At 39.0% G+C, this 22,454-nt stretch overlaps 1 protein-coding gene across 5 annotated transcripts in view; it reads left to right on the forward strand.

The window, feature by feature from the left end:
- Window positions 1–21,815, forward strand: part of LOC148847186 (ARM repeat superfamily protein) — a 158,311-nt gene extending 136,496 nt beyond the window's left edge. For 3 of the 5 annotated variants that reach the window (XM_088951566.1, XM_088951567.1, XM_088951568.1), the window contains exons 44-51: window positions 4,108–4,221; window positions 4,323–4,397; window positions 13,588–13,686; window positions 20,391–20,462; window positions 20,538–20,623; window positions 20,755–20,848; window positions 21,085–21,192; window positions 21,286–21,815. In XM_088951566.1, coding sequence (XP_088807692.1) covers window positions 4,108–4,221; window positions 4,323–4,397; window positions 13,588–13,686; window positions 20,391–20,462; window positions 20,538–20,623; window positions 20,755–20,848; window positions 21,085–21,192; window positions 21,286–21,417 — 780 coding nt within the window. In that variant the 3' untranslated portion in view covers window positions 21,418–21,815. Of the gene's footprint in view, window positions 1–3,352; window positions 3,514–4,107; window positions 4,222–4,322; window positions 4,398–13,587; window positions 13,687–20,390; window positions 20,463–20,537; window positions 20,624–20,754; window positions 20,849–21,084; window positions 21,193–21,285 lie in introns of all 5 variants that reach the window. The other 2 variants (XR_016101146.1, XR_016101147.1) reach the window with 1 other exon arrangement.
- Window positions 21,816–22,454: the final 639 nt, after the last annotated feature.

The raw sequence follows: 22,454 nt of genomic DNA on the forward strand, positions 1-22,454 counted from the left end.
TAGAGACCATCCACCATGCTTCCTCTACCAATCGTCTTCCCCGAGGTCAAATCCTGAAACACACATGAAGACGGGAAAAAGGTGACTAAGCAGTTCAAAGAGTGAGTAATACTACTAATGGACAACAAATTAATAGGTAATTTCGGAACATGCAGGACATTAGGAAGAGTAAGGCCAAGTGGGAGAGATATGGTGCCTCGGCCAACTATGGTAGAAAAAGAACCATCAACCAGTCTTACCTTATCTCTCCCAGAGAGAAGGTTATATGTCTGGAACAAATTTGACTTACCGGTCATGTGATTTGAGGCTCCGGAGTCAATAATCCAAGGTGAATCAGTAGTATGAGATGACACATGGAAAGCTGTGGCATTACCTGATGTAGACGCAAATGAGGTAGAAGGAGTAGGCCCAGAATCCACCTGGCGGAGAGTCCTACCATACAATTCCAAATGTTCACGAAAGGAGTTGATAATATCTTCTTTAGGGTCAGAACCGGGATGTCTCTCCTAAGTTACGGAAGGACTAGTCTCTGTCGATGCCAGATTAGCTGAGTTATACCTTCTTTGATTCTGCTGGCCTGGTTTCTTGCCCTGATCCGGTGCTGACTTCTTACCCAAATTCTGTGCCCATTTAGGTTTTCCAGGGAGATCCCAGCATGTATCTTTAGTGTGTCGTGTCTTCTGGCAGTGAGTGCACCAAAGCTTGCTTTTATCTTCTGTTTTTTTTCTGAGTGTCACCCCTTTTAAAGCCACCTCCGACATTTGTATCTGAATTTCCCCAGACCGCTAGGGCAACTGACTCCCCTTCTACACCATTCATCACACTTCTTCTGCTTTCTTCTGACTGCACCAAGGCATACACCTCATGGACTGATGGCAAGTCTTTACTACCCAAGATCTGTACCCTGATGGACTCATATGACTGATTCAGCCCTAGGAGAAAGGCGAACACGCGTTGCTGTGATACAAGTGACTTATAGGCCTTTGCATCTTCATCACACTTCCAATTCACATTCTGATAGTGATCAAGTTCTTTCCATATTGATGTCAAATCAGAATAGTACATCGAGAGACTCCTCTCCCCCTGCTTGCAAGTAGAAGATTCAGCTTGTAGTTGATATATCTTGGCATAGTGTCTCTGTTCTGAATAAGTGGACTTCGCTTGTTCTCATATCTCACAAGCAGTTTCAGCCCACATAAAGGTCTTCCTTACTTGTGGCAGCATTGAAACCAAGAGCCAAGACATCACCATACTGTTCTCTTGGTTCCACCTATCATGCTCAGCACTTCCATACTTCGGTTCCTTTACTCTCCCATTGATGTATCCTATTCGCCCCCTAGCAGTGATGTAAAGTTTTATCCCCCTAGACCACTCAAGGTAATTCAGACCATCAAAGGGAATGACAGCCATGGGAAAGCTCATACCCATTCCCCCACTCACTCCATTGTGGCTCCCTGAGATCTCTGAAGTAGCAGAATTCTCAGTCGACATGGTCAAGCAGTTACTCAGCCCCACACACTGGACTTAGGACCCCTCCTTACTCCACAAAGCAATGCTCCACTCAGTTCACACTCACACACTCGGGTTTACCAACCAGATTGTGCACAAACAGTACCAAATTCTGGACAAAACTGAGGTAATATTCGTCAGTTTCAGACCTGTATGGTTTTATCAGTCCTCACCTACCAGAATTCCAGAATGGCTAACAGCCACTAATCAGTAGGAGAGATCCTTCTTGCTTATAGTCAACTCAAACCATTGAGAAGACAGATCAGCATTGACCTACAGTTGTCTTAACACATGAACAGGATCACACGATCCAAGAAAAATAGGGTTACACAGGTTCGACAGCATTCAGCCGCCCCAGATTCATAGGGTTTTCACTCGGCCCATGACCAAGGAGAGTGAAGAAGAGAAAAATATAGGGAGAACTGTACCAGTCGTAGCTATTCTGTAGTCCAGAATCAGATTGCCTTTTTGCTAGTCTGTTCGATCTATTCTTTGGGCTGATCGATCTTCTCTTGACAGTAGGGTTGATCGATCTGCTCTCTTTTAATCAGCATTCCCGCTCTGATACCATCTTGATAGTGTAGCCGGCCAGAGATAGGTGGAAGAGGAGAGAAGAGAAGAGAAGAGAAGAGAGGAGAGAAGAGAGAAGGTTTGCAATGTAACAGTACTGGCGGCACCAGTGTTTATTTTACTATATATAGGGCGACAGAAATAACAAGGGAAAAGACCCTTGTGCCCCTGAGTACAATAACAGACATAACAGAAATAAAAAAACGAAATAAAAAGCACTTTAATTAGACAAACAGGCCCTAACAACTGCAACTAAGTTATTTTAACATTATTCCAACAATCTTCAAAGTACATGGGGTCTTTTAGGTTAACTCGGTAATTAGGGTTTGAAAGGGTGCATTTAGGGTCATATTTGGGTAAGGGGTATTTTAGATAATTTTGAAAGGAGTGATTTGATAATTTGGTGAGTGAAACCAAAAAAAAATCTGATAGAATGCAGATTGCAACAATTAATAATGTTCACAGTAAGTACAACTAGATGACTATTAACCATCTGATTCAAGCGTTATTTGCGTAGTATCTTAATGCAGGGCTGGAATAGGAAAAAAAGTAATGGAATGAAAAGTTTGTTGTAGATTTATCACTCAACCCTTCCAAGATCCGAAATCAACTTTACATATTTCAGGCTTGAACCTATTTGGCCCACCATTGGTGAAAGACTGAAAGTTGTAGGATCCTCGCCTACCCATCCTGCGCCACAGCTTGAAGAGAATATTTTTCCACCATCCAGTAAATGCAGTAAATTCAGATGGTTATAAGCTTTTGCACAGTTGCACTTGCTTATCTTTGGCTCAGATTCTGTGCATTGCTACCAGGTAGGACTAATCAATGGTGGATCCTAAAGCTAAAATCATAGGTAGCAAGTTACATGACTTTTTCAATTGCATCAACGTGGAGGAGTTTGGGAAATTTTCACATGGACAACTTAGGCTGCAAATAAAGTGATGGAACTACTCAAAACATGACAGTTAATTTTCAACATTTTGTAAATTATCTCAAACCCCACACCACCTTGAGTTTTATTCTGCACTTTCATTGTTTCTGTGCATGGTAATTTACCCCATTAATATGTTGATCATTATTGATGATATTACTTATAAAAGTATGCATGCTTTAAGAATTGGTATTGTTTACAAATTAGTTATTTAAGATGAAAGCACATTATTTATTGAAGCTTTCCTGGATATGCTCCTTCTGTGATAACGCTTATTTTTTTGAATTTTGATTTGCCTTTTTTTTGTTTATCACCATTTTCTTTCTTCTTGTGATATAGGACAGGATAGGGGTCCTACTAATTAAGATCTAGTAGTGGGCTTCGTGGGGTGAATGAGGGCTGTTGGTGATTATAGATGAAGAATATGAATGGAGAAGCAAGTAGAATGCTTGCTGTTAGGATAAACAGCAGTGAGATAGGTCACTTGGAAGGAAAAATAGGTAAGAGAGAGGGGAAAAAAGAGAGATTCAGGCAATGACCAGAATTAACTAAATCAACCTTTATTTGATCAAGTCAACTCTCTTTTAGCTCCAATTACAGTGACCCTGTTTATAGACTCAACTTGTTAGCTCGAATGTCCCATTACAGACTCCAATTTGGACTAGGAAACTGATGTAAAACAACTCCTAATTGTTTTAAAACTAATAAAAATCAATAAATAACCCATTAGGGCACTTAAATAAGGACTCCAACTCCTAAACAACTCTAATAACACTTTCCTTGTCCCACTGAAACTAACTTAGTTTAAATCAGAAGAAATCACTAAAAAAATAATAATTACAATAATTGCTATAAATAGTAAGTCCGAAGTTACCATAAATAGTAATTTTTAAACAGCAATAAAACTCCAAGAAACAATACCCTATTCTTAAGATATCCACAACTAGAAAATAAAAACTAAAGCAGTAGCAATATCCTGTAACCCATAAATAAAATTGGTTTGTTTCCCCATGAATTCTTTCCTTACTTCTCTGCATCTGCATCATCTTGTATTGTTGTTAAAACCAGACATTTTCATACCTCTGGATGTGCAGATACCATCTGTCCATATTCTTCAATACACTACTCAAATTCTTGGGGTAATATTAGCTTTACTCGAGGATCCAGATGAATCAGTTGAATTAACTGCAGTATCATGTTTACTTACTGTGAGTGTTCTTTTCTTTGGACTACATATTGATTTTTCCTTTATTAAGATACATAGAAATAAAACTGAATTACCGGACGCTCTTCATTATTTGTTTGGTAGGTACTTGAATCATCACCTAATGATGCTGTGGATCCTGTTTTGCTTAGCCTTTCAATACGACTGCGAAATCTCCAAGTGAGTTTTTTCTATTTCCACTCTCCCATTGGGAGTCATTGGTTGTGTGTGTTTTATTCATGATGAGTACCTCCAGTTTAATGCTGGACCCTGAAGCTGTATGTCAGATCTTCCTAGGATATGTTACTGTCTATAAAAGATGTTGCTGCTTTGATATTGTTTTGAGTTAGTGGTTTGTTATCATAGATATTACCTTCTTTTAGTGTATTCCTTTGTATTCTCCTTGTACTTTTTAGAGGGGAAAATACTGGTGAAGACCAACCTTTCTTTCCTTTCTTGTCTCTATTCCTCTTTCTAGTATTGTGTTTGCTACTTCCCCTGCTGCTACTACAGAGATGTCACATAAAGAACAATAGATATAATGCCCATTTCACAGATGACCCCATTATTCATCTACCACAACCATCAGATGTCTCACTTCTGAGTATTTCTTATGACATTGCAAGATCTTTCTTTCCTTCCTTTCTTGATCTCTTTTCCCCATTCTAGTATTGAGTTTGCTACTTCCCCTGCTGCTACTACAGAGATGTCACATAAAGAACGACAGATGTAATGCCCATTGCGCAAAGATGACTCCCATTATTCATCTACCACAACCATCAGATGTCTCGCTTCCGAGTATTTCTTATGACATTGCACATCTTACTACCATTAGCCATTTGACCTTCACTTACCTATTACCTTACACAAGTGTACGATGCCCATCCTATATGTAATTCCATTCCTTATAAACCCTTGCCTTCTTCCCGACTACTTTTTCTTTGGTTTTTGTTATCTCTTTTGTTTCTATCCCTAAAAATGTCGCAAAGGTAATATTTCATCACCAATGGAAGGACTTAATGACACATGAGATTAAATTTCGAGTGAAGAGCAATACCTAGGAGCTTCTCAATCTACCTGAAGGAAAAAAGCTACTAAGTGGATATTCATTGTCAAATACAAAGGCAATGACTCGACAAGTTTTGGACTTTTATATTTCTTCTCATTCTTTGCTTTTTTTTTCTGTCCCTCAAAGCATGAATATGCTAATTTAAATTAAATGTAATAAAGAAAATACCGGTTTAACTCAAGTCCATTTATTATGTGTATATGATAAAATAAATGGCATAGCCTTTTTTTCTTTTGAAATATTTTTTATATCTAGCTCTTCATTTCTTCTTATTAATCTCCTCTTCTCTTGGTCAGGCTTTGGTATTTCTCTATAATATAGCCATTACAGCGCCAAACAACATAATGGGCAGCTGTACTGGCAGGTTTAAAAAAGGCCCAAAGAAATGAGATACAACAAGTTAATAGTAGAGGTGGACTCCAAGGTCATAACAGGCTGGTTGGTAAGTAATGAGGAGGGGCTGCAAAAGCACAGATATGAAACCAGAGAAGCTAAAGAGCTATTAAAGGAATTGGAGGCAATCATTCAATAGACACCTAGATCTGCAAACAACCTTGCATACAGGCTAGCAAAACAGGGATAACAAGGAATTCAATGTATTGGGGAATAGTACAGCAAGGGGGAGTTGTACTTTGTAAAGAGACTGGGCCGAATGGACCCCTAGCATCTTCTGTTGTAATATCTTTTATTTTATTGTTGGCTAATGGGCCTCTGTTAATAGGCCTGTTATTTCTCTTTATTTAATCTCTTTATGTTACTGCCTAGCTAGCCGCCCACTTAAGGGCATACTTGTCATCACTCTATTTTTAATACTTAATAAAAGGGGTTAGAGGAGAAAGGAGAAGATATTCGACTTCTTCTTCTCTTTCCTTCTCTTTTCGCCATCTTCTTCTCTTGTATTGCTGCTCTCACTTCTCTTCTTCCTTTCTTCTAATCTTCAAGTTTACACCTAAGATTTGAGGACTAATTTACATCTTGGTATCAGAGCAGGTCGATTTTTTCCTTTTTCTTTCTTCCTTTCCCATACACCTAAAATCCCGTTATGGACACACCGCCTGACGGCACATTGCGGCGCAGTCACAGGCAGGGGCACGCACAGCAGGCCGCGCAGCAGCACGCACCGCTTGGCAGTGCCGCACAGCAGCACGTACCGCCTGGCAGCACGCACCGCTCGGCAGTGCCGCACAGCAGCACGTACCGCACGACAGTGGCACGCGCCACACAGCAGCAGCACTGTGAGACGCGCACGCCGCCCGGCAGCAGCAGTAGAGCGGGACCCACACAACAGCTCATCAGGGTGGGTCCACACTTATCTCTTCTCGCCAACTCGCCGCCAGCTACTCTATCTTATCTTATCTTAAATAGGAGTTGTGTTACCATTAGGAGTAGGTAATTAGGAGTTTGATTTCAAGTTGGAGTTTGAGTTTAATTAGGAATTTCTTTCTGTAATCTCCTATTTAAGGAGCCACGAATTAATGGAAAGGCATTGAATTTTCGATCAATAGAAGAGTTTAGGAGAGTTAGGGTGATCTCTTGGACAAATCACCCCCTACTTCGTCACAATAGGGTCAGCACACAAAGGGAAGGGCAAGGGAAGGCTAGGAGTTTTCCCCATGGACCGCCCCGTGACGAGATCCTACGCGCGGGCCCATAACAAATCCTAGTCGACAAGTGTATGGAGAGATAGGTTCTCTATAGTACAGAGGATCTCTGGTCTAGTTGGTAGAGGGTTTGAAGAGTTTAAATCTGGCTGGATATTGCCAAGAAGCGGTGTTGTTCTGTTGCTGCCCGAAACCCTAGCCGACTAGAGATTTTCGAAAGTACCAGGTAAAGGTGATGCTTGGATGTGGCGCTCTGTGCTTGGGAGGTATCTTGTGACTTCTAAAGGAGGGCAGTTCAGGTTTGGAAGAGTTCGGGAAGGTCTGGTAGGAGCGGCTGCATCTTCTCTCTTCCTCCCCAACAGCTAGACGGAGCAAAACCCTAGTTTTTCAAGCAACTGAGTTCTGGTTTGACTTCAAGTAAGTTTATACAGACAAAATTTCTGGTTCTTTGATTTTCGTTTAATTGATGGAGACATACGGAAGTGAGTTCAAGCAAGTGTCGATTTCAGGCCTTGGCTCGGTAGATTCCGTTTTGACTGGTGTAACAACAATCAAGCTAGATGGGACAAATTATCTTGGTTGGGCACAGTCTATAAGAATTTATGTCTGTAGTAGAGAAAAGCTCGGGTATCTCACAGGTAGTAAAGTGAAACCCGAGGAGATTGACCCTGAATTTGAAAAATGGATGCAAGAGAACTATACCGTCATAGGATGGTTGGTCAATTCTATGCAACCTCATATAAGTCAGCACTATCACTGGATGTCTTTGGCTAAGGAGATATGGGACAGTGTTACTGAGACCTATTCATAGAAATTGAATGTAGCCAGAGTATATAAGTTGAATAGTGATGTGAAGAACCTAAGACAGGGGGAGAAGAGTGTAGCAATCTACTACTCTATATTGAAATCCCTATGGCAGGAAATTGATGTTATGGAGACAGTTGTATGGGAGAGTAAGAATGATGCTGAAATGTATAGAAAATTGGTGGAGAGAAATAGGGTGTTTGAATTTCTCACTGGACTCAACCCTGAGTTTGACATCATTAGGCAAAATATCTTGGCCAGAGATGAGGTTACTCTTTCACAGGCATATGTTATGATAAGTAGTGAGGAGAGTAGGCGGCAGGTTCAGTTGCAGGATCCACCTACAGAACATTTTGCACATGCTGGAATAAAGCCAAAGGGCCCTACTGAAAAAAAGGAGCAGATATGTGAATATTGCAAGAAATCGAGGCATACAAAGGACACTTGCTAGAAGCTTCATCCTGGGCTTCTCCCTTATAGGTTTAAGAATAACAACAACTCTAAGAAGGGCAGTCAGGTGGGAAAACCTAAGATAGCTAATGTTGCTACAGTACCTGAAGAGGGAAATAAGGAGAGTGAGGAGAAATCAACCATCGAGCAGTTGGCAGCAATGAAGGCGGATTTTGAAAAGTATGGGAGGCTCTTAAATCACTTGGAAGCTATGGTTTCTTCAGCTCACCCTTCCAACAACACATCATCTTCATTAGCATTTGCTCACTCAGGTATTCGTGCTTCTGCAAATCATGCTTCAGTTTCAGGTAATCATAAAATTCCTTGGATTATTGATTCCGGTGCATCAGACCATATGACCAGCCTGTTTAATCTCTTCTACTCATACCACCTTCTCTCTGGAAAAGAGAAAATATCCCTTGTTGATGGGCCTCTTGCTCCCATCTCTGGTAAAGGGGATATAAAGCCCTCTGACACCCTTTATTTATCCTCTGTCTTTCATGTCCCTAAACTTAACACAAATCTTTTATTTGTTAGCAGCTTAACTAAATCCATGAATTGCAGCATAACTTTCTTTCCCACTCATTGTGTTTTTCAGGACCTGCAGTCTCAGAGGATGATTGGAAGTGGCCATGAGGCAAACGGAATATACTTGCTGGACACACCGGATCGAGCTGTGGGACCACCTAATGGAGTTGCCTTAGAGTCAGTTTTGTCAGAGTTTGTTAACAAAATTTTGTTATGTCACCTTCGTTTTGGTCATTTGTCATTTTCTGCTTTGAGTCATTTGTTCCAAATATGTTTAAGGGAGTGTCTTTATCGAGTCTTCATTGTGAGTCGTGTGAACTGGCAAAGCATTGTAGACATTCTTATTCAGTAAGCAATAAAAGATCTCTTTCTGCTTTCCATATTGTTCACTCTGACGTGTGGGGGCCATATCATATGCCAACTATGGGAGGTTACAGATACTTTATCCTTTTTATTGATGACTATTCACATTACATTTGGATTTATCTCATGAAATCCAGGGATGAAGTACCAACTATTGTGCAAAATTTTCATGAACTCATCCTCACCCAGTTTAACACCCATATCAAAATATTTCGTTCTGATAATGCTAAGGAGTATTTTGAGAGAACCCTCTCCGCCTATTTTGAAACTTTTGGGGTTATTCATCAAAGTTCTTGTTCCTACACTCCACAACAAAACGGGGTGGCGGAAAGGAAGAACAGACATGTGGTTGAAGTTTCCAGATCCCTCCTATTTGCATCCCATGTTCCTATAAAATTTTGAGGAGATGTTCTTACTGCTACTTTTTTTATCAATCGTATGCCCACCCAGGTCCTTGGCTTTAAAACCCCCTTTAGTCTTCTCTTCCCGGATGAGGATATCTTTTCTCTTCCTCTCCGTGTTTTTGGGTGCACTTTCTATGTGCATATTCACAGTCATCAAATGAACAAGTTTGAACCTAAGGCTCATAAATGTGTTTTTTTGGGGTATGCTTCCACACATAAGGGATATTGCTGCTTTGATCCAGTTCGTGGCACTCGCTTTGTATCTCGGGATGTCACCTTTGCTGAGTCAACTCCTTTCTTTAGCATTCCTTCTGAGGGTGAGAAATCTGAAGGGCCCTTTGCTATGTCTCCAACTGTTCCACTTCCCATTCGTTGTGATTCCTATCATGAGGTGTCCACTTCTCCCACTAGACCTACCTCCGATATTTCTCCTCTTCCACCTCATTCACCTACTATTCCTCCTCCTCCTGTTCTTCAAAGGTGGTACCAAAGGCAGAGATTCAGGCATGGGCAAGTTGTTTCCACTCCTTCAGAAGAGCCTCTTGCTTCTCCCATCATTCCTGAGGTAACAGCTCAGCCTTCTACTGACCCATCTCCGGATCTGGCCTTCCTAGACCTTGACCTTCCTGTTGCTCTCTGCAAGGGCAAGCGGAAGTGTACAGCCCATTGTATCTCAAAACACCTGTCTTATAGCCTTCTCTCCCCTTCCTACTACTCCTTTCTTGCATCTGTTTCTTCCCATGTGATACCCAAGTCTGTACCGGAAGCCTTATCTCAAGCTGAATGGAGGGATGCTATGATGGCCGAACTGGATGCTTTGCATAAGAACCATACCTGGGATATTGTTGACTTGCTTGAAGGGAAGGAACCAGTGGGTTGTAAATGGGTGTTTACATTAATTATCACTCTGATGACTCTATTGAGAGGTTTAAGGCTCAGTTGGTTGCTAAGGGCTACACTCAAATGTATGGTATTGACTATCTTGAGACATTTGCTCATGTAGCTAAGATGACCTCAGTCAGGGGTTCTGTTATCTCTAGCTGCTACTTTTGACTGGCCCCTACACTAGTTTGATGTTAAAAATGCCTTATTGAATGGGGACCTGCATGAAGAGGTCTATATGTCTCTACCTCCAGGGGTGTATGGGAAGGAAATGCAAGGCAAGGTGTGTAAACTGTAGAAATCTATTTATGGTCTTAAACAGCCTCCTCGGGCTTGGTTTGAAAGGTTTAGGGCTGCTCTTGTCTCTTTTGTTTACACTCAAACTCAATATAATCATACCTTGTTCTTGAAGAGAAATGGCTCTCTAGTGACCTTCTTGATTGTTTATGTTGACGATATTGTGGTCACGGGTAATGACACTGAATTTGAGATCAAGGATTTAGGAGATCTTCGGTATTTTTTGGGCATTGAAGTTGCTAGATCTAAGGATGGTATCTTCATTTTTCGGCATAAATATGTCCTTGATCTCCTTGCTGAGACTGGTAAACTTGGAGCTAAACCAATCTCCACTCCTATTGATCCTAATGATAAGCTTTCTGCTACAGATGGTGAGCTTTTATCTGATAAGGGGGTGTTTCAGAGACTGCTTGGGAAGTTGTTATTACCTTTGTATGACTCGGCCAGATATTTCCTATGCAGTAAGTGTTATTAGTCAATTTATGCATTCTCCCAAAGAGACTCATTTAACTGTTGCAGAAAGGGTTCTGTGTTACTTGAAAGGTACTCCAGGGAAAGGTATTCTATTTGCTAAACATGGACACATGAAGCCGGAAGCTTTCACTGATGCCGATTGGGCAGGATGTATTGATGATAGGAGATCCACCTCGGGTTATTGTGCTTTGGTTGCTGGGAACATTGTGTCATGGAGGAGTAAAAAACAGTTTGTAGTTGCTAGATCCTTAGCTGAAGCAGAATACAGGGAAATGGCACATGGTGTGTCAGAATTATTGTGGCTATGATCCCTTCTAGAAGAATTGGGGGTGGACTACGAGAAGCCAATGATGCTCTATTGTGACAACCAAGCTGCTATCAACATTGCACATAATCCTATTCAACATGACAGAACTAAGCACATTGAGGTTGATAGACATTTTATAAGGGAAAGAGTTTCCTCAGGGGAAGTTTGTTTGTCATTCATCACATCAGAAGAGAAACTGGCTGATATCTTGACCAAGGGAGTTCCAAGAGGGAAAACGACACACCATATAAGCAAGCTGGGCATGATTGACATCTATGCTCAGCTTGAGGGGGAGTGTAAAGAGATTGGGCTGAATGGGCCCTAGCATCTTCTCTTGTAATATCTTTTATTTTATTGTTGTCTAATGGGCCTCTCTTAATGGGCTTGTTATTTCTTTTTGTTTAATCTCTTTATGTTACTGCCTAGCTGGCCGCCTACTTAAGGGCATACTTGTCATCACTCTATTTTTAATACTTAATAAAAGGGGTTAGAGGAGAAAGGAGAAGATATTCGACTTCTTTTTCTCTTTCCTTCTCGTTTCGCCATCTTCTTCTCTTGTATTGCTGCTCTCACTTCTCTTCTTCCTTTCTTCTAATCTTCAAGTTTACACCTAAGATTTGAGGACTAATTTACATCTAAGTTTCGGCCCAGTCTCTTTACATACTTGATATTAATCTTACTAGATGGTTACCTGAGGCTGACCATCTATCCATTCCTTTGTACTCTAAATTTTACTGATTAATAAAATATTCATTGCTACTGGTCAAAAAAAAAAAAAAAACAACATAATAGACCATAATTATTTGTTTATACTAACAATTCCATATATCATCTTTAAACAGTACTTATATAAAGAATAATGAAAAAGAAAAAGAAATGCAGATAAATTGAGAGAAAAGGGATTTCTAGGATTAGAGAAAAAAAGAGAGAATGAAAGTGTTTAGAAAGGGGAAAACTTAGGTGGATGTTCACTCTCTTCTCGTCTATATAGATCATCATCATCATCATCTAAGCCTTGTCCCAACTATATGGGGTCAGTTACATGAATCCTGTTTTGCCATTCCATTCTGTTTAGTTCCATAGCTATTGTTAAAGTTATGAGTGCTTAAATCATTTCTTACTACTTCAACCGATGTCCTTTTCAGTCCGGCCCTAGCTCTTCTAGCCCCTTCAACCTATTACAGATCACTTCTTCCTATAGGTGTTGTGCCTGTAGATGGTCTTTCTATGCTTGTGATCAAACCATCTCAGTGTATTTTCTCTCAATTTTTCACCTATTGGAGCTACTCCTAGTTTCCTTCAAACTATTTTTGCCCCGTTCGACACGCCTTTTCGCGCAGGCTGTTGGATTTTTAGAAGCCTGGCAGCCCGAGTTTTCATCTTTTCCCGTTTGGTTGGGAAAAGACCTAGCCACCAAAAGGTGTCACGCCGAAAAGACATGTGAATCCCATTTTGGGCAATTTTCGGGAAGCTCCAAATGGAGCTTTTTGGGTTTTTTTCAACTCATCTTCACGTTGAAAGACATGCCTTAACCACATGATCTTCAGGCTGTCAAGATCTTAATGCAAAAGCTCACTATGCCTTTTGACTGTCAGAGCTTCCAGAAGATCTTTCAAAAAAGACTTGCCAAACGACCCTGTCCTTTCTAGTTTTACCACTCGTCCATCTTAGCATCCACATTTTTGCCACCATGTTAAGCCTCAAAAATACCAAACTTGACTGTTATGCCCTTAGTTGACCATGACAAGAAAAGGTATAAAGGCCTCTAAGTAAACCATAATAAAAACATCTTTATCAAACAACATTTAGTTATTCTATTTAGTATGAAATTTTTGGGCAGAATAAGTAAATTTTTGATGTAGTACACGTTTATGGTGATATTTCAGTACAGTCAGCAGGGGTCCAAGATAGGTGAGTTGGTTGCCTGCATCTCTCCTGAGCAACTTCTGAAATAGAGTGATAATGATTTGCATCTTGTAGCTTGTGACATGCATCAAATTAAAACCTTAGTAAAATGAATGATGGACTCTAAGACTTTTGAATGAATGTTTGAATTGTATTTCTTCCCTGGAAGTAATCTGGTTCATGAGTAATTTAATCAGTATCTAGCATCGATGCATGTAATAAAAAGAGAAAAATGCATCAAGTATGGAAAGCTCAAAGCTGATACATTTATCTATGGTTCTAACAGAGTTGCATGAATGATAAGATGCGAGCCAATGCCTTTGCAGCATTTGGAGCACTTAGCAAGTATGGAGTTGGTGCGCAACATGAAGCTTTTCTTGAGCAGGTTTATATATATCCCTGATTTTCCTATTGAAAACAGTTGGATGCCATCTTTTTGAAGTTTATGAAATTGGACTTTCCAATTGTAAGTTAAGAAATTAAAAACAAGTTCTATCAATTTATGGCAATTGTAAATTTAAATGTCTTGATTAAGCTGAACAAATTCTTCTTTTTATTCCTGAAATACGACTCTTGAAATTCAATGCCAGTATTTATACGTTGGATATTTCTGCTTTTCTTTCCTTTTGATTGCTCATGATATGGTTTTCTGGTAAAGTGAGTTAGCATGGTACAAATATTGATGGACTGATATTGTGTGGATATAAAGGTAAGAAAAGTACTCAATATAGGACAGAGTGAAATCAATTTTCATTCACTAGTAGATAACTTCATATCCCATTACATGACCAAATCAAACAACTACTAAGACTTACATAAGCAAGCATTTTGCATTAATCTTTAGGTCTACCATCAACCGTTGTCGTGCTAATAAAATTTTGTCAACTAAGTTTCATGAATAACAACTTCAAGTAACTTGAAGTTGATCTTATACCTAACCAATCTTCAATCAAGTAAAACATACAAAATGCCAAGGTAGAGAAGAGATCAACAGTAAAACTGCCACATGAAATATGCCAAACTCGAGCTAGAACTCACATCTCAAGATAGAAGATGTGAAAATTACATAAATAAAAAGTATGGTGATCTTCTATTTCCATTCATATTCATACTTCATAAATAAATAAAATTACATAAATACACCTGGACGTCCAAACTGAAAAAGGACATAAACAACCAGCAAAAAGACACAAAACCCAATAAAATAAAACTAAAAGAAGTTTGTCAGCACTTCCCCACAAACTGAGAATAGAGATATGGTCAGCTTTCTAAGGTTGTGTTAAAACTGAGACTTGACAGCTCATTTTGTCATAATGTCAGCTAATTGTGATTCGGACTTGACAAAGGCTAACAAACCTCCAGGAGGAAGTGAAATGGAGGCAAAGATCGAGAACTCTTTGGATGAAGGCAAGTGGTCAGAATACTGCCTTTTCCACAAGATAGTTAATGCAAGGAGGAAGTAGAATTCTGTATCTAAACTGGAGGCGGACAGCAGATGCTTCAGGAAAAAGATAAAATTACACAGGCTCTAATTGGGTTCTGTGAGAATTTGTACAAATAAAAATGGGTTCACTGACCAAATTTGGAGGGAATCCACTTTGTGCAATTGTCAGAACAGCAAGCTGCAGATTTTGAAAAGAAGTTCTCAGAGGAGGAAATCCATGCTGTAATTTGTGAGATGGAAGGGGACAAAGCCCCAGGGCCTGATGGTTTCACAGTGAGATTCTTCAAAACCTGTTGGAATGTTTTGAAGCTTGATATGCTGAGAGTCTTTGAGGAGATTCGCAGGAGGTCAAGCCTGAGATAAACTCTTAAGCAGGGAATGGTGTTGAATCAATGGGGATACGTTTTCTGCCGTGAAGAAGTTGAAACAGTAAATCATGTGTTCCTGCACTGCCCATTTTCTGCAAAGCTGTGAGGTGTAGTTCTGGATGTGTTCGGCTGGGCTGGTTGTTCTCCTCAATCCATCCAGTCCTTGATGAGATGGATGATTTAGGGTCCAAGAAAGAGAGGTAGAGTGGTATGGTGTTTGGTGCCAATGGCTGTATTGTGGTGCATTTGGAGGTGAGGAATGGTAGGATCTTCAAGAATTGTATTTTAAGTGATCAAGTTTTGTTAAGCAGAAAGGGATGTTTTGTTCATGGTTATTAGCTCAAAGGAATTCAGAGGATTAAGCTACAGTAGATTTTTTTATAAGGATATATTATTCCCTTCTTAATAGCTTGCTAAGAATTGTATAGTCCAATACACAATGGGTGTAAATGATCTTCAGATGTAATTTTTGATATTTAATACAATATATTGCTTTTTTTCCAAAAAGATGAAAAAAAAAAAGAAAACAAACCTCCCTCCCCTAAGAACCCTTCTCAAATAAAATGACAATTCACCTCAATGTCCTTCATGAAATCATGCTGGATAGGATTATGAGCAATACTTGGTTGGCAGGTTACGATATTAGAGGGGTCACAAGCTCAATTCCAAGCTCCTCAAGTATGGTAGCAGCCATAATAATTCAGATGTACTATGTGTCAACCTAATATTCTGCTTTTACACTAGACTAAGCAACAAACGGCTCTTTCTTATCTCTCCATGATACAAGGTTCCTCTATCATCAGCTGAATTAACCCAATATGCATTTGTACAAGCTTCAGTTTTCATATGTCCATGATTAGCATATATTATTCCTCTTCCTGGAATCTTCTTAAAGTATGCAAGTATTCTCTCAACTGCCTATAAATGGGGAACACGCGATTCATGCATAAACTAACCGACTACTCTAACTGCATATGAAATATCAGTTGTGTTTGCTATACGTAAGTATAACAGCCAGTGAACTAACAACTGATATCTCCCTTTGTCTTCTAATATATTCCCATTATATGTATTCAGTTTGTGATTTGGATCAATAGGTCTATCAACAAGTTGAACTCCTAATTTTATTGTCTTTTTAGTAGATGAAGGATATACCTTGTATGACAAATATTCCATGCTTGGGTCAAGTAAGTTCAATTCTCAATATATATATATATATATATGGTTTTAAATCCAGGACCTGAGAACCTTTTATCACAGTGATACCTAAAGGGTTTTACCTGTCACCACCATGTCATCTACATATACAATAAACATTCAAAAAGGCATTCTTCACATCAAGCTAAAACAAAGGCCAAAAAACCGACTACAAGTGAGGAAAGTACACAATACAGACTTACCTTTTCTACAAGAGCAAAGGCCCTAATAATCTATGCCATAAGTCTGTATGGACCCTTTAGTTTATTCAGATCTCCATACAGCCTGCTGATCCTAAAACTGCATGAGATTCACTTCAAGAAGAAAAGAAAATGCAGCAAAAGGACTTGACGCCATTACCAAGTCCTTTCTGTACACTTCTCAATATAATACAACATTACTTTTTTCTAAAAAAAATAGAAGTTATGGTTTCTTCGTGCAGTTTAGGAATAAAACCAATGAAGAACTAGAAAAAAAGAGACAAGAGAGGAGGAGAAGGTGAAGAGAATACAGTATTTGAGGGAGAAAAAAGCATGGGCAATCTGCTCATTCAATTCATAGCTATTATCTCATAATTCATAAAACAAAAGTAGAAGAATACATAGACACCCCTGGATGTCCAGCATAGAAAAGGGCATAAAAATCTTAGCAAAAAAAAACATAAAACCCAAGAAGATAAAACTAAAAAAATCCTGTGAACAAATTTTCTCACTTGTTCTATAAGGAATGCTAGTAAATAATTTTATGTAACTCAAAGATGCCTCACCCTACAGACAATATGGAACACACGGCTAGTTTTATTTTGTAGTCTTTTCATGGGTTCTACCATGCCTGTAGAGCAAGGTATCCAAGATTTGTATAGATTTGCTTTTTACTAGAACTCCACCTTATTCCTTGTGCATAAAAGTCCATTATCCAACATTGTTCCCAGCTAGAGGTCTTAGGAGGGATGGATTGGATATGAATATAACCTTCTGTATTTTCCTTTATTCTATGTAGGTTTCATCCTTTTTTTCTTTTGAAAGAAAGTAAGGTAATTTTATTGAAAAAAAAAAAAAGAGAATACAGAGGGGGACCAGAACAGGAGCAGCCGACAGGGTACAAGTCCCTAAACTAAATTACAGCTCAAAAAAACTTCTAGACCTCAGCTGGGCTCCAAGCACTTTAGTCTGGAGACCTTTCACAGCTGCTGTCCAAGAAACTAATTTTCCCACAGTACAAGAGATAAGACAGTCTACATCCTTTGATTTGTTTTGAAAAATTCTTCTATTTTTTTCCACCCAGATAGTACTGATCACTGCTGCAGGAATAGCCAACCACACATTTTTTGCCAGCTTGGAGAGGCCTTGTAGTTCCCAGCTCCATAACAGGTCCGACGCATTAATTGGCATGATCCAGGAAAGACCCACAGAAGAGAGGAAGTGCCCCCATAATGCTGCTGAAACAGGACAATGCATAAATAGATAGTTGTTGCCCTCCTCAGCTTGACCACACAGTTCACACCAAAAGTTTTGAATCTGAATTCCTCTTCTGTCCGGATTCTGTTTAGATAGGTTTCTATCCGAAGCTACAGCCCAAAGCAATGCATTTACTTTAGATGGGGGAATCTGGCTCCATATTTTATCAGCAGGGACAGCCGCTCTATCCCTATCTGATAAAACTCTAGCAAAGAAGTTCACTGAAAAATTCCATCTGCAGTCCACTTCCAGGTCCAAGTCTCTTCCAACAATTTCAAAGCCTGATTGGATAGCATTTCAAAGAGCTCCACCACTTGATCTACTTCCCAATCTTGAAAAGCTCTTCTGAAAGGACTCCAGGAAGTGATATTTTCTCTCAGTTCACAGCATTCAGCCACCATTGCATCCTGATTCTCAGCAAGTTGGTATAGCTGGGGGAACAGCTCTTCTAAAGACCTGCTGTTGCACCATTTGTCTTTCCAGAATTTCAGTCGATGACCAGAACCCAGTTTAGGAAACAGACCACTGTTTATAAGAGGGAGATTTCCATAATTTTCTTCCATAAGGAACACTCCAGAGAAGAGAAGTTTGAGGTGGCTACCCAGTCACCTCAATCAGTTTCATACTTGGCTGCTAATAATTTCCTCCACCAACCGCCCCTTTCTTTTCCAAATCTCCATATTCTTTTCCCCAATAAAGCCTTGTTAAAAGTTTTCAGTTTCCTCCCCCACAATCCTCCTTTTTCTTTTGGAGTACACACTTGATCCCAATTGACCAGGTGGATTTTCTTTTCCTCCTCCCAACCCTCCCATAGAAAATCACTCTGAAGCTTTTCTAATCTTTGGGCCACTTTTGTTGGGATTGGGAATGAAGAGAGGAAGTAGGAGGGTAAATTAGAAAGGGCACTCTTTAGAAGGGTAATTCTACCTCCCAAAGACAGATATTTGGCTTTCCATGATGCCAGTTTCCTTTCTAACCATTCCACCAACGGGTCCCATCCATTTTGTCTAACCTTATTCTATGTAGGTCTCATCCATTTTATCTAACATTTCCAAACCTCTATTTGGTACCATCTGATCCTACAGTATTTGTTGTATGTTTCTCTGTTTAGATATCCACATCTTATGAAAGGATGTTGCTTTCTTCATCTTTTCCCACTTTCCTTATCATTTTTCCTTACCAAAATCTTTTATTCTTACATTTTTCTCCTCTTCATCCTTCCAAGCTTGTACGCATCTCTCTCATCATCTCTAGTTTGCTATACCAGTCATTAAACATGATACCACCTTAAGTTTGTCCTTACTTCCTTATTTTCTTTCTTCATGTCTATATACATATTTCTTCCTTGGTCTTAAAAGAAACTTGTTTGCAATTGATAATCTTCTAATCTCAACTCTCCACTAAGATTGTTCATCATGGCGACCTTTTCTCCATGTTTTTCAGAAAAAGTAAAAGGTACTCCTTTTTCTATTCTCTTAATTTATTCTGCCATACCATTCTATGTATCATTGTTTCCTTTCTTGAAAGTTCTTGTTTCTTATCCAATCAATTTGTTCCCAAAGATCTGCACCTTTTCCTTTTGAACTATTAACTCAGCCGGTTAATTCTTCTAAGATATATATTCGTCCATCATTTGATTATTTTTTTGTTTTACTAAAAAGAAATCTCACGTTAGGGCCTTGACACTGCTTAAGGTGTTGAACTTTTGTTGGGTGCTTATTTTTCAGTTCTGGCATTGCACACTCAGATATATGAAATCTAAGTTAATTTGGTGCCAAAAAGAATAATACCTTACAAACAGGAAATGAGCAAAAGCAAAAGAACTGAAGTGTTTTAGATTATACCAATTAGTGGTGCTTTTTCTCCAGAAATTAAGATTAATACCAGATAATCAAAACAATTTAAACTGAAAATCCAGACAAATGGTTTCTTCTCCCTTCTTCTTGGGGGAAAGGGTAAGTGTTTGAGTTTCTTCTTTGGAGATTTCTTTAAATATCAATGAACTAAATAAACATATAGTTGCAATATGCCTGATAATCTGGAATTACTAATGGAACTGAACAGAATGGAATGGTGAAAGAGGATTAATTTAACAGACCCCATATAGTTGGGACATGGCTTGGGTGATGATGATGATTCTGGAATTGATAATATATTTACTGATACTGACATTTTTTTATTGGTAAGACTAGTTGAGTGGCACGTGCATTTGCATGTGCAGGAAGAAAGAGAGGGGAAGGAAAACAAATTGATTAAAATTTTGGTATAGTGGTCCTTTTGACTTGAAGACAAGGTGAGTATCAGCATTATATAATAAAATTAAAATGTTAAAAAAGTTATATAATACAGCTCATGCTCCAGTTAGAGTTTCAGTTCTTAGTAATCTAGATGTGGTAACTTGGTATGGCATTGAGAATAAACAATCACTTCTAAAATTTTATATCAGCATATACCTAACATTTATTTCTTCCGTGCAAGTACATGCATATTGTTTTCTAAATATTAATTTCATTTGGCTATTGCAACTCCTATTTGTTATTGATCAAAAATAAATAAAAAATTGTAACTCCTATTTGACATCAACCTGCATTCTAATATGCACTGAAGCACTTAACATGTTCAGGTGCATGCTTCCTTGCCACGGCTGATTCTCCATGTTCATGATGATGATCTTAGTATCCGACAGGCTTGCCGAGTAAGTAATTTCCACCCCTCTTGATCTCTCCTCTTCATGAGTTTCCTACTAACACCCTTTCTGGTATTTCAACAGAATACTCTTAGACAGATAGTGCCCTTGATGGAAGTTGACAGCATGACTGCTCGCTTCAACACACACTACTTCAATTCTGACCACCGGTATGTGTTGACATATGTCACAATATCAAGGCACCCAATATTAGTATTTGATTAAGCCTCTTCAAAAAAAAAAAATAGTTCTTGGTACTTATTCTGGGAAGAGTTACATTTAAGTCTTTCTGTTTTATCAGAAGCGATTATGAGGACTTCATCAGGGACCTTACCAGGCAACTTTGCCAAAACTTTTCCCCCAGGATTGATACGTACATGGCATCAGCAGTTCAGGTCTATATTCTAATTATTTTTGAGAGATCATATAATGATAAAATGTATTTAATGGTCTCAGGGGCAGCAAGTCCAAGGCCCCTGAACCAATTAGATTCCATTTGCTAGCAATACAAATTGCCGGTCTGAACTCTGAAGATCTATTGTATAGCAGGTTATTTGATTGATGTTTTGTCATATCAAAATGTCTAATAATTAACAATCCATGATGTAAGTTATTTACATTGATCATGCAGGCTTTTGATGCTCCTTGGCCAATAATCCAGGCAAATGCTATTTACTTTTCCAGCTGCATGCTTTCACTTTCGGATGACCAGCGCATCTCCACTCCTTTCTTTGCACAGGTGTCTTGGACTAACTACTTAATGGAAAACAGTAATGTTCTTGTAGGTTTCCAAATAATGGCATATTGATTTACTAGAGAGATTGACTTTCAGGTATTTGGGATGTTGACTGGTAAAATGAGTCGCTCACCAGATGCAGTCGTTCGAGCAACTTGCCTTTCAGCTTTAGGCATCTTATTAAAATCTTCCAATTCAACCTCGTGGAGAACATCAAGACTAGATTGAGTTGACTCAGTACATAAAGGTCATGATTCCTGGTCAATTAAGAAGGAAAACCAACCGAAACCATTGTGCTGTTCACAGAGTAGAGCTGGCAGCAGCTGCATCTGATCTGGAGATACAGAACAAGAAATGTGTATCAAATGTGTAAAAAATAGTGAACGTGCTGCAATCATGGGGTATGGATCTGATTGGCGTTTGGAAGTTATATCCTCATTGTGTATCAGATGTATAAACAAAAATGTATAGATTCTGATCACTGTAATCGTAATGGTGTAATTTATGTAATATTAATGTGTGAATATGATGATGTGAATTGATGTTGCACTGCGAATGTATCGCCCCAAAGAACTACATGACAATTTTTCATGCAAACTTGTAGAGCGATTGGTTTCTTGGCTTGATTTTCTTGTTTTTTTTCAAAATTTCTCTTTTCTTTTTGTTCCTCTTGTATTACATATTTACAATCACAGCGAAATGAAATTTTTTTAATCAAATCAAGGAGGAAGCTTTTGTTGGAATAAGGCCTAGTTGATGATGATATTGTGAAGAGAGCTTTTGTTGGGAACTTGGGATACGACCTCTATGATGATTGAGGGGAGAAGTTTTCTACATAACCCCTCCCATTTCGGCCAGGTGGAGGGATCATGCAGGCTGCAGCAGATCCAGATTCCAGACCATCCACCAGACCAACTAAATTGGCCATGTATATTTGTTTTGGAGCAGCTACAGTAGTCCGAACCAGTGAAGAAGGAAGAAGAAGATGAGGAAGAAGACAAGAGAGAGAGAGAACAGGAGGGTTTAGTCGAACTGATTAGTCTTCCATTCAGTCGACCCCCTTGTGTTTATTAGGTTCTAATTACACTTATAAAGACTAAATTTCCCTCACTTAAGTGTGGGGCAGAGTACTCTAATAAAACAGCCACATAAGCAAAGTACTTAACTGACATAAGATTACTAAATTACCCTTATTCGGCTCACTTTAACACTCCCCCTCAAGCTGGAGAATATATGTCATATAATCCCACCTTGTTACATAAATG

The sequence above is a fragment of the Nelumbo lutea genome, chromosome 6 (assembly GCF_056320005.1).
Source record: "Nelumbo lutea isolate HS-2025 chromosome 6, American lotus-T2T, whole genome shotgun sequence".
Classification (NCBI taxonomy): domain Eukaryota; kingdom Viridiplantae; phylum Streptophyta; class Magnoliopsida; order Proteales; family Nelumbonaceae; genus Nelumbo; species Nelumbo lutea.